Source organism: Xiphias gladius, chromosome 13 (assembly GCF_016859285.1).
Source record: "Xiphias gladius isolate SHS-SW01 ecotype Sanya breed wild chromosome 13, ASM1685928v1, whole genome shotgun sequence".
In the NCBI taxonomy this organism is placed as follows: Eukaryota; Metazoa; Chordata; class Actinopteri; order Istiophoriformes; family Xiphiidae; genus Xiphias; species Xiphias gladius.
In genome coordinates, this window is record NC_053412.1 from 10,967,583 (window position 1) to 10,981,337 (window position 13,755).

Sequence of the window (13,755 nt, forward strand, 5' to 3'; positions counted from 1 at the left end):
TTCGATACACTTTCCATCTTTTTAGATGCCGTGCTATATGATTTCGGACGTAATGTTATACTGTATATAGATAGTTAATAAATGTAATCTCATCCGAACAATGTAAAACAGAGTTGCACTCTTGATAGTGAACGTTTGTTGTTCCCAGCGCTTCTCTTCAACTGTTATTGTTAATGTGGGCAAATAATATCTTTCATTGACTTTGTGTATGATTAATGTGATGGTCTAAAGTATCTTTCTCCACTTACTTTAAAATACACCTCCCCTGCGCATTTTTTATTTGACTTTCACAGTGTTATTTTGTAAAACGAATACTGTGGTGTTCAGTTAGTCATCCGTTATAAATACCTTGGTGATGTATACACATAAAATATGTGATAATAAACCTTTGCCTGGACAACAGTTATTTAGCAATATAAACTGTTAACCGAATTTTACTAACGAGTGCTGCTTACATGTGTTGCTTAGCAATATGAGGAAAATTATTACAAATATGTTCATGAAAAAAATCGTGCATTTTTATATTACAGTTGCATATTATAGAAACAATAAACAATTTATCGCCAGTGTTCGCTGTAATTTTAGCAATGAAGCATGCTTAGGCAGGATGCAAACCATATTAAAATCCTCTTAACTCTTCTAAAATCACTGTAAATCAATATGAGTGCCATACGACGAGAATATCCACAGTGTTGGAAACCCAAGCAAAGTGCATTAAGTTTGAAGTAGTTGAAAACTGAGCGTCTCAGTACTGGGAAGGTGAGCCGTGATCGCCCCGCTGAGCAGAAGCTGGAGCTTGATTGGTTCTGATTAGTGAATAAATCAAACAGGTATCAAATCAAGCCAGGCCAATTGCCTCCTACTCGCACCTTGATTAGGTTCATGCACCCAAACACATTCCCTGGTTGAGAAACACTCTCTCTCTCACACACACACACACACACACACACACACACACACACACACACACACACACACACACACACACACACACACACACACACACACAAACGAGTCTACCCTGTAATTGGCAAACTCTCCCTGCCTCTATCCACGCCAGCTGTAATTAGTGTGCCGGCAACAATGCTTGTTTGTCGAAAAACGCACATGTGCACATATGCAGCGCTCAACCCATCCTCTCTTATGCCTCAGCTGACAACCTTTGATACACCCACACACACACACACACACACACACACACATGTACACATACAAATACCATTAAGACTTCCATGACGCCTGGGGCAGTTAGTATTTACAAATCCTCTTATTTCTCTGTGAAATCTCACATATTGGTTCTTGAATTCTGACATAATGTTGGGAACTAATTCATCTCACTATTTCCACCATTTTAAAATTTACACTAACTAAGCACAATGGGGTGCTAAGTCAAATTATTTCTTACTCATTGGCTTACAAGGGAAGACATTTGTTCTCTTGTCACAGTTTATAGATTTATTTACTTTTTTTTTTTAGAAACATAACCTCTAACCCCATTACCTAATGTAGTTCATTAATGATGTGGTCTTTGGCCTTGAAGTAACTCTTGGTTAATGCTGTCGAGGTAGGATAGTTAGCTGGACATGCTAATGATTGCAGCTTATGGCAGAGCAGATAAACACACTGTTTAATCAATTTTATTCACTTTTGCTTGTGTGTGTTTTTGGGTTTGGAAAGACTAAAATCCTCCAAACTCTGTACATGCCAAGTATTGCTCTTACTATAGCCCCATGGACACCACTCCAAGATGTGGAGAAATCCAGAGCTTGACGGAACTAACATGACCAGCTTTAGTTGCTATGCTATAATTGGAAAATCGCAGTTCTGAGTAGGGACAGTAATTTAGTACCAGCATATGTAATCACAGCTAAGTTTTTGAAAGTCAAAGTAGTATATTTTCTTCCAGAAGATACAGTATTTCCAGCTAGAATCTGACCTCTTGGTGCTCGAGTGAGGGTGCTGGGCGGCGGCCAGCTGCTGCAAGCCAAGAGTGGGGCTGTGGAAGAGGAGGCCACTGCGTCGAAGCAGTTTCTTCTTCATGGCTGGCAGGCTGCTCCACTCCTGAACGAACCTCAGCACCTGCAGGGGGGCATGACAGCTCACATTTTATTCAATTTCGAGCTGAAAGCAAAACCGAGCAGAGCCTTCATCTTCATCTTGATAGTTTGGATATTGGAGCCACTTTAAAAGCAAAACATGTTTTACTTTTTTACAATTTTGAAAATACACTTCAGCTGAAAACGAACAATCTAAACTTGCAGAGCACACATACACAGTGATACACACAAGGAGACAGTTTTCCAGATAGCTGAACAAAACCCATCAAACCAAGAGAGAACTGTATATGCTTTCAGCGAAGTCAAGAATTCAAAGAAAATCCACTGGCAAAATAACAAATAGCCCACCAAGCAATTTACCTACGTATATAGCAGTTTTTTTTTCTTTTCATGGTTGACCCTCTCTCACAAAAAGATTATTTCTGTGAAGATAAAACTCATTATACAGACACCTTTAAAAGCTATTATTATAACAGGCTTGCTTTTTTAATGTTTTAGCAATTGAATCACGCATACTTTGACAGAAATATAACTACTCGTTACAAGCAAATGTTAAACAGCAACAGATATGTAAAATCAGGTAAAACATATGACAAATTGAGAAAGAAACACTATTGAACAAGATAAAAACGATAGAAAGCTTGACCTGAGGATGCAAATAGATGTTTGAGATAGGTCTGGGTGATGTGGTTGAAATCATTATAACGATATAAATAGGGGTATTTTAAAATACTCATATAGGAGATGTATGCCATATGTAAGAAGAGTCAAATTGATATATAAAGTAGTAACTTGTGCTTCACTTCACAAACTATACATTGTTTAAAAGCACAAAACCTCACAACTCTATTTTTGTAAACCATTTTAGGATCCCAATATCACTGTGACAACTTTCTTATTTTGTAACAGGAATACATACAAAATAGAACAGTAACATTAAAAACAAAAAAAACTTAAAAAGATGATTAAAAAAAATCTTGCATTTTTACCATGTTTGTACCTCTGTAAATGTGGTTCCATATCACTTACACAAATCTTTAAGCAACTGAATACTTAACCGTGAAATCATTGCTGAAGTATCAGGCATCCTGGTTGCCTTATAGTTAAGACCCACACCATATACTGCAATCGCAACATCTGTGGTTCAATTCATGCCTTTGTTGTCAACATATTGCATTTCATTCCCTCTCGCTTTCTCCTGTAATAAACAACTGAATACATAATTGTGAAATTTAACCCTTGCTGGATACTAGATGCTGAAATTAAATACCGCTGAGTTTATAGCACTGAAATATTTTAATTAGTATCTAAAATATCTATTGGAAATTATAAACATAATATATCAAATAAATAAACAAATAACCATAATTTGATAAACGTCTTTTTTTTTTTCATTTCAAAGAAGGTGATCAAACCACTTAAATTGAGGCAAAGGCTTTTCAAAGTAAAGTATGTCTATGGTATATAAATTAAAAATTACTGAGAGTATTCAGTAGTGGTTACATTTCAAATTTAGGTATTTGGTTTCTTATAAAATTCAAGTTATTATCGTCTCTCTTTACTTCCATAATCATCCAAGAAAGGTAACAATTCCCCCAAAAATTGTGTTTAAAAAAAAACAAACATTAACCATTGGATCTGTAATTGTTGTGCTTGTGTTGAACAACAAGACAAGATAAGATAAGATGGGACAGATATAGATAAATAGATAGATAATGATACTCAATTATCCCCCATCTGTAATTTGAGATTAGGGCAATAAATTAGAGTTTTATATTCTTATAGAAGCACTTAAGGCCAAGAGGAGATCAGGAGTCAAAGCACTGCAGTCAGGATGAATGTAATGACATGACTGATCAAGGAAACCCTGCTCTACATATAATGGATTTTCTGGAGACTCCTGACAGGTGTAAAGTAGAGATAAAGAGCTTTAGTAATATCCTGAGATGGTAACAGTTTCACGAGCCCTTTCCCCTTTGTGAGAGATTCAAGGAGTCAAATCAGATGTCAAAAGTCGTGACTGACGAGAGTGGGATCGGGTTTCCAGCTTCCAGCCTCTCAAAGGTCAGAGGGGTTAATAGGTGAGTATCAGACATTGTGTGGGTGGAAACTGGGAGGGCTTTGATTTATCAAAGTGAGGCTGGATATAATTGTATGTTAATCATGCCTTTTTCTCTTAAAGGATAAGCGCAGTGATATTCTGTTATTGCTGACAGATTCCATGAAAAGACCAAAACAAACATGAGCTGATCCTAAAAAGAGGTATTGTGATTCAGTATATCTTATTCCTTTGTGCTCCATTATTGTTCAGAAACCACCACACCATTGCACTGGGTGACATGTTCCTTCATTAAGACCCAGTTACATTTGAGACAGTAAAATTTCACAGCAAAATCAGTTTATCCCATGTAATCGCAGGGATCAGTGGATTAACTCACAGGGACAAAATCAATTTGCATGAATTTTTTGGGTTGAGTTCAACTTTGACAATTGAATTCAGGCTGTTGACCAAATAGCAAGCCATCTAATCGTATTCCTGTTTGTGTGGCCTTTGCCAGACACTGCAGTGAACAGCTGCTTTCATAATTTCGTAAATTTACTGAGCCTTAAAAAAATGAAACTATATACTCAAGACCCATTTTTAAAGATCCATGTCTTCAGCAGGAACTAATGGGCATGGAATATGAGGACAGTAAGAAAAATGTAGAATTACGCTCGCCTTATCCTGTAAGAGGCAGGCGTACAGAATTAATTGGATGACAATGTACACTCTACAATATTATTTTTGTTTCATTCCTTTGAAAGGACATATTTTATGAAATATAGATTATTCTGATATCATTCAGTTTTATAATTACTGACATTGACTTAATTTCAAAGGTGTTTGCTTGGGCAGCCATGGTCTCTTTGGTTGTACTGCGTGTGAGTTGAGTTGACACTCCGCTGCCACCCCGTCCAAGATGTGTTGCTGCCGACATTAAACCGCTTGCTAAGTATTGATTTTCATGGACAATTGGAGTGTAACAGGGCGTAAATGATGGGTCAGAGGATGGATGCAACTCACGCCTTAGTTTTACCAACCAACATAAACAACGTGACAGGTGGGGCGTCTGTCAACGGCTCTATTACTGCCACAGCAGATTGCAGGATTTAATATTAGCTGGTAGGCACGTGGGGTTGTTAGAGGTGATGAGCCATCTCTTTTAACGACCCTCATAAAACGGCACTTTCTCTTTTGCTGGTCTGCCCAAACCCCCAAACCGCCCCCTCTCTTTTCTCCTCACTCCATCATCCCCAACCCCTCCTCCCTCTCCCCCTCCAAGTTCTGCATTGGCAGAAGTGGGCGTCCTCCCTCCACCTATCTGTCAGGCTCCCGATGTTGTGCTGCTGATCTTCCTCCTCATGATCAGTGGTGTCATTTGATTCACATGCCAGTGACACACGCATATCTGTTGGGTTTAATAACCCGCATGGCCTCATCATCACCGGGTCAGTGGGACTGGGGAGATAGCCCTACTGACAGTGATATCAAACTAAATTATCTTAGTCTAAAATTAAGGTCATCCTTAAAGCAGCCTATTGGCACAGTGACTGAAAAACTTTCAACTACACCAATATAGAAGAATTTTCTGCCATCTTGGAAATTGTTTAAAGTCATATGGTTGCAATTTTATTGTTTTTCCAATCAATCAAAAGAAAAAAAATATTGGCACAGTTTACAACTTAAAAGTCAAATCTGATTGAAGTCTCCTTTAAGGTGTTTTACATTAATGACACATTAACTGGGTACATGTCCCCCGTGTAAACACTCCAATCCACATGAACACCCACACAGATTCATGAATATCAAAACACGAGCAAAAGACACACACACACACACACACACACACACACACACACACACACACACACACACACACACACACACACACACACACACACACACACACACACACACACACACACACACACACACACACACACACACACAGCCTGGCGGGAAGGGCAGACCTGTATTCGATTTTCCCGGTGTCGGCTGAAGGCCTCGGGCAGGTCGTCCCAGCTGGTTAGTTTGATGTCCAGAGGGACGAAGCTCAAGTTCAACGCTGTACCCCCCTGAAAGATGAGGAGACAGAGATGAAGAAGACAGCCTTAAGCAGAAAGGTTTGTTACTACTATTACTACTACTATTGCTACTAATACCACCATCACTCTTACTAGAGCATATTCACCCCTTATCATCAAATAAAGTGTATACATACATGTACTGTATGAAGTCTGTGCTTTTTTTTTGATAATCTGTGAAATATTTTGGTGTGTTGGCAAATTTTGTTCCCTCTAAACAAAAAACTGGAATTTTTTTTTTTTTTTTTTTTTTTTTAAATTATGCTTCAATCCTAATTAGGTTAATTGACCCAGCACATTATAACACCATAATGTAGCTGTAAGCAGAGTCAGGGACATTTTTAAGTGTTTAATGATAGATTTTTGTTAACAACTCCTTTGTTGAACATCTGTGGCTGGTGTATAAACAGCTAATGAAGGACAATATAACAGAACACAGTTGTAATCATAAACGATTTACTTATCATGTTTAGATAAATATAGTTTTTATAAGTGTTGTTGCAAAAGCAGCAAAAAACATTTTGTAAGAGTACAATGTTAAAAAAAAAAAGTACAATGTTTTATTAGTTGATTGACACAACATTAATCTGCAGTTGAAGTTGAAGTTTTTGATACATTATTTAAGTGAAATGCCAAAAATTCACAAATACTGCAAGTGTATTTCATATGGTCGAGGTAAACAGCCACTAGTCTTGGCTGAAATACCCTCACTCTCATGCTAAGGCAGCGCTGAAAACCCATAAAACACACTCGTTGGTTCTTTGAAGCAGTAAATGTCCCAGTATATAATGGCACCACCCACTACACACAGTCCCCCTCATGGTTCTTTGGAGGTTCCTACATGGCTCCTCCTGTTTTCCTGCCCAAACAGTTGGTGAGATGTGGGATTTTGCTGCTGACTCACTGGTGTAATCAAAGCAAACAGAAATACAGCCACGCACGTTTACTCACTCAGTGTCCTTCTAAGTGAGTGACGACGCTGCTGAGTTATTGTTTCACTTGCCTGACAAGAATAAATGTCAGTGTAATAAAGTAGTTATATAACTTGGATACAAATCAATGAGGAGGGATTGACTGCAAACAAACTTTCTTGATGCTATTAAGTAAATGTTACCTTTATGAGTCAAACAGAGCCACGAGAAGGGATATTCCGCAATTTCACAGTATTTAAATTATACATAAAGTATATATGTATCACGATTATTTGACATCAGTCATTGACTGTTTTCATGTTTGTACAGCAATATTCTTTCCTATAAAATTTTAATCAAATATTAACATCAAATGTATGCATTTGCAGTTATTTTTGGCCATGCTACTAACTTGGCTGAAATATATTGAATCAATATATTAAAAAATCTCAACAACTATTGGTTGGTGTGCCACATGCGTCCTGTAGTGCTACCAAGAGGTTGACATTTTTGGTTATAAGTGAAATGTCCTGACAAATATTGCATGGTTTGCCATGAATTCTGGTACAAATGTTCATGTTCCCCTCAAGATAAACTGCATGAACTTTGTTGATCCCTTCACTTTCCATTTAGCGTCATCACCAAGTCAAAATTCAAATCTGTCCAGTGCTTTCATTTATGGCCACATACCTGCAAAACTAATGCGATTCAATCCAGCCTCAGCTGCACTTTGTATTTAGTGCTAATGTGCAAATGTTAGCATGCTGGCATGCTAAACTAAGGTTGCGAACATGGTAAACATTATACCTGCCAAATATCAGCATGTTAGCATTGTCATTGTAAGCACGTTAGCATGCTGAAGTAAAAGTGTAGCTAAAAGCGCCGCCGTACCTTAGTACATCCTCACAGAGAAGCTAGCACGACTTTAGACTCATAGTCCTGTTTATAAATGCAAACCAGGTATATGTGGGTATGAGATTCAAATTGTGTAAAAGGTAGCGGATTACCAGACACTATTTTCACACTGTGACACGGGAACCTTGATTGCTACAAAGTCTTGCAGACAATTGAGAATATAAATATTGTGAAGGGTTTACAGTACAAAACTAGTGTAACAGTTGTCATTCTAAGTAAAATAAACTAAAAAATAATTCGCTTGTAACACATGAGAGCTGAAACTATGGGAACCTATTTGGTCTTGTATGGAACATGTAAGACAATAGCAACTGCAGTTACTCTATAATTAGAAGCCACATAACCTGTTTTGTTGCATTTACATGCAATTAGTTAACCCTAGCTCAATTTGTAATAAAACTACAGGTATCTTCAGTCAAGCAATAAGATCTTTAATGACTAACTTGAAGAACTTGAATCTAATTACATTCAAGTTCTGTAATCTGGCCACACTTTATTCTTTATTGGTTGCCATGGTAATTTTGTGGTTACCAAGGAGCTTGTTAGTGATCTCTCCCGTTTTCTTCCCTTTATTCTAACATATGTATACTACTTTGAAGATAACGCCTCTCTTTTGACAGTACACATGTATTAGTAACAAAAATAATGAGGATTATGAAAAGTAGAAAAAACTCTCTACACCCACAAGAGTGTACCTCACTGTGATTAGAGGTGATCATACTGCTGCGGCTTGCAGGTAACTGCATAATCATTGTAAAAAGTAACGACAATTAAGAATATTTTCCCAGTTGTTATTGCTTCATTAGTGCCAACTACTGACAATATCAAGTGTGAGAAGCCACCCACCCTCTCATACCACAGTGATTGTGACAAACATCAGGAACATTCTACAAGAAAAAAATGACCGGTGAATTTAGCTAAAAGCTCCAATCTGGATTTCAGCTGTCAGAGTCACTTCAGGAATGGTAATGGTGGACGGAGAGGACAGGAAAGAAACAGGAGAAAGGACAAAGTCTAAAGGTTAATACCTGCTGGCAGCCGACGCATGGATTTGGAGATACAAATCGACATTAGGAAGTTTTTTCCTGTGCTGTACCCTCGGTGGACAGAGGCCCACGTGTTTATTTGGATTATGGTAAAATAAATATCATGGAGAGTCAGGGGAACGGTGGAGCGGGTTGTGCTGTAGCAGCATGGAGCAGGATTAGAGCTCTGCTAGATACGATTGAAAAGAGGCATACTACCCTCACCAATAACAAGCTCATGAGTAACAAATATGTACATTTAAAAACAAGGTTTCATTCCAAAATCAGATAAAAATAATTTTAAAAATATGACAAACTAATATTGTAACAAAAGTGAATTTTCATAGGAGAGATATTTTTTTTCAGTAAAAGCAAACAAAAAAATGTGCGCAATTTTGTTGTTTTCATACTTATTCTGTATGTGTGCAGTATACTGTATATAGACAGGGTTCCTGTCTATATATAGTATACATAGTTTTGTTTGTGTATGCTTTATACTACATATTGATGGGTCTACGATACAGAATGCATGCACAGCAGAGGTTTAGAAAGCATGCCACCACAACGTCACGACAGCTAACATAAAGACATTTTCATACTTTAGAAATGAACCAACTTGCTTCATTGGTGGAAAACCAGTAAAATTACTTTTCAGAGGTGAATTTGAGTGTAGCACTTGTCCTCACATTTCCTTGTCTTTTTTTACTATATGCCTCACGTTTATACACATTTGCAAGCTATAGCTAGCTAACATGATGCATGGAATTCAAGTGAGAAATGGCAGCTAGTAGCAGAAATAACTATTGACACTACTCAAAGCGAAAAGATAGTGAAAAGGATCTCTGTGTGTCTCAAACCATCAGTGGGCAGCACTGGTCGAAAACGCAGATTCCCACAAGTCACACAAGTAATGCTAGCATAAAAAGTGACTTCAGCATTAAAGCTGCAACAATGAGTCATCTCATTGTTCAAGAGAAAATTATTCAGCAATTATTTTGTTCAGTCCAATAGTTTGTCAGTTTTTTGGCAAAAATGACAATTATTTCTTAGTTCTAGCCTCTTAAATGTGAGAGTTTGATGCTTTTCTTTGTCATTCACGATAAACAAGGCATTTTAAAACATCACCTTGGACTGCGGGAAATTGTAACAGGCATTTTCACTTTTTTCTGATGTTTTAAGGAAAAAAAGAAAATTAATCAAGAAAATAATCGGCGGATTCATCGATAACGAAAATAACACTTAGAAGCAGACCTAGTTATCATGTAGGATCATCCTGCAGTTTATCATCAAAATATACGACAACACATGCCAAATGTGTTACGTTAGTGCAAAACCTAAGTAAATGTAACAACATTATGCATTTTCCACCCAAAGCCATCAGTCTGCACCTCTGTCAACTGTCACCAAGTCCAACCTGAAACTCTAAACGCACGAGAAACTTATCACCTAAGCACTGATCACGGAGGCTGACAAATATTTATTTAACACAAAGTGTTTGACCATTTACTTACTGTAAAACAGGTGTTTCTTCCTCACTAGTTTTTTTACAAAAATACCACCTTATTAGCATCCAGGGCTCCGATCAGCTCGCTAGATGCTAATAGCTAATTCTGCACTCTGAGCTAACAGAAAGATTTCTTTCTTGGGATATGTAACCTTTTCCACATATTATTTTTACAATATGTCCAGTGTAACGTACATAAACGACTCCTGATGTTGATTTCTATAGATATAGACATTGTGCACATCATGATCTGTTCCGGTTTTCCCCTCGTCCCCTGTCTCCAGTCTCTTCTCAGTGCTCCAAGGCCTGGTTTCTCCCTTCATCTCCTCAGACTTGCCTTCCCTTAACTGTCCACCAGATATCCTGGGAATTTCCCTCCATTGTCTCATCACCTGACGGCCCCACCCATCCTCACCCCTGGAAATCAGGTCATCTTTTACTTGCTTAACTATTCACAGTAACAGAAGTTTTGACCAGGGGTACCCTAACTTTTTTCTTTCTTTTTTTTTAATATATAGATATAGATATAGATATCAATATGCCGAATATGCACAGGCTGTGACGATTATGGATTGTTATGGTATCATTTTTAGTGAGTATTTAATGTTTGTCACATGACAACATAATGAGTACCACAAAATATGGGGAATCACAGCAAAGGATTTCAAATTAAGTTTAGCACAGCACGATGTGTGTCTGAATCATCCTGATGTGTTAAGCCCCACCCATCCGCTACTCCTTGTCTTGACATGAAACAAACCACCCACCCTCCTGAGAGCAGGGACACTGAATCCTTGAATAAAACAACTATTTGATGTGTAGAAAATGGACATAAAATTCCTAATACTCCCAATATTTCTCATTCAATCCCCGGTGACAAATCTTCCTCTGATTGTGCACTGAGCGGCCCCCTGTGTGAATTCAACGCCTGGTCCAGGATTATCCCGATGTGACAGCTCTCCAGCCAGAATTCTTTCAGTTCATCATTTAAACGACAGCGGGGGACATTTATCTCCACGGCTTATCGTCTCAGCCACGCGTACATGACACTTGTCTATTGCTGTCAGGGTAATATTCCATTGGTGATTCAGTTCAGTGCTTTGGTCTTCTCTATGTAAAATTGTCTTGTCTCTTATCTGTGTTAGTGGGGAAGAAATCTGATCCCTCATGCATGAAACAAGAGGGCATTAAGTATCACAATCCTATCAGTACAGAGGTCTGTTGGCAAGTGGCACTCAAGAGGAGTGCCCAGAATGCACAGGAGTGAAATCAGAGTCAGACTGGTAAACTTTAGTTTGTCTCAGTCTGCTAGGGTGCAAGAAGCTCCAGAGAGTTCAGTGACAAAAGCAACTGAAAGAACATTGTACTTGATTTCTGAATGAAATACGTTAAGTCTTTACACAAAAGCCCTTTACAGGTGACTGTTTGCATATATATTAAAATCTAAAATGATTGGTTGTTTTAGATAAACTGTCTCTGTTTCCTTTACTGGCTCAGTGCTTTTCTTGCTATCTCTTCGTCAGCTCTTTCAAGATGAATCAACAAAAGCTTTATAAGGATATCTATAAATTTATGAGCGATGTAACACTTTCCTCAGTGGTCTGAAATGTTCTGCCACTGCAGCCATTGTTGTTGTTATTGTTCATTACCACTATTGGAACAAAGCAGCAATGTTTTGAATTTTTAATGCCATTTATACCAACCGTTTATTTTACACTGACAAAGACCTGTCAAGAACAGTGAAGACAGTAATATTAAAGGGGTAATGCAGTGTTTTAGTATTACATTTGCATTAAGTTTGGGGAAATGTGAGAGACAGATAAAAAATTAATGATCAAATATATGCAGCAGATCACTTTTAGTCACTAGTATTGATCTGCAGCCTACATTTTTTCATTTATTCTATTTCTGTTTTTGTATTTTAACTTCCAGTAGCTATGAATGGCAATATTAAACATATATAAACACAAGTCAGAAGTTCTGGTGCTGATCAATTCATGTAGTGTACTAACAATTTCTTAATGTTGGGAACAAGCAACCACATCCACAAATATGGGATTAAAAAGACTATCTTTAATGCAAGTTATGTACTGTGTTATCTTCAGCTAACTTCCTTTGTGTTATTGCAGAAGTTTAATGTTTCTTTCATGATAAAATACAAGAGCACTGATTCTTAAGTGATTAACATTATTTGTATTCCTAACAGTGCTATTTGTTACATACATACTGTATATACCAGCGTTAGCAATCAATTTCTTGAAGACTGAAAGGCTATGCAACGGCAGTCCTTAAAGGGACTATGTACATGTACTATAACTACTGTTAAACAGTAATTGATAAAATGTAGTGTAATAATAGCAAAAGTAGCTATCAAGCCATCAAAATGACTCAATAATAAAAGTTAAACAGCATTATCTGTCCAAAGTTTTCTAACGAATTAGCTAACTTTAGCCACCATAAGCTTCTGGTCATACCAGACCAAGTAAGGTGGCTGCAACAAAACCTGACAAAACCTGACAAAATAGCACAGTGGGGTGCTTCCTTGTTGCTGGGAAAAATAAAATAAAAGCTCCAAAATCACTTGATCCTACATGTCCCATAATGCAACACTTTCACGTCCTTAATCCATGTTGTTATGTCTGAGAAATAAGCTGACATCTGCACTGAGACAGTAGGGTCATCTGGTGGGAATGACAGGTATTGTTGGATATTGTCCGCGTAGCAGTGAAATGAGAAGCCATGTGAGCAGATAATAAGACACAAGGATGTGGTGTATATTCAAAGAGAAGGGACCCCAGCACTGCGCCCTTGGACAACCCTGTGGGGAGGCGATAGGAAATGTACGTTTGTCCTTGCCATGACAAGAACACTCGGTGATGCAGGATTCAAACCAGGAAAGCACTTTGCCCAAGACGACCATATCAGAGAGTATAGATGGCAGGATGCAATGGTTCACTGTGTTAAAGGCAGCTGATAATTCCGGCATGATAAGAGCCAAGGACTGAGCTGTAGGTCTAGCTCGACTTAAGGCTTCCGTCACAGACAACAGAGCCATTTCGGTGGAGTGGCCGCACTTAGAGCCAAAATGATTTGGATCAAGGAGGGAATTCCACGAGAGGAATTCTTAGACCTGTTTGAAAACGGCCCTTTCAATAGCCTTAGATAAGAATAGAAGTAACAAGACCGGTCGATAGTTCTCAACTTGAGCAGTGTTGGGT

General features: G+C 38.0%; 1 protein-coding gene across 4 annotated transcripts in view; it reads right to left on the reverse strand.

The window, feature by feature from the left end:
- The window catches only part of zranb3 (zinc finger, RAN-binding domain containing 3), an 89,802-nt gene that overhangs the window by 17,554 nt on the left and 58,493 nt on the right, over positions 1–13,755 (reverse strand). For all 4 annotated transcript variants that reach the window (XM_040141958.1, XM_040141960.1, XM_040141956.1 and 1 more), the window contains exons 16-17: positions 6,069–6,173; positions 1,937–2,079 (exon numbers count right to left, since the gene is read on the reverse strand). In XM_040141958.1, coding sequence (XP_039997892.1) covers positions 1,937–2,079; positions 6,069–6,173 — 248 coding nt within the window. The remainder of the gene's footprint in view (positions 1–1,936; positions 2,080–6,068; positions 6,174–13,755) is intronic.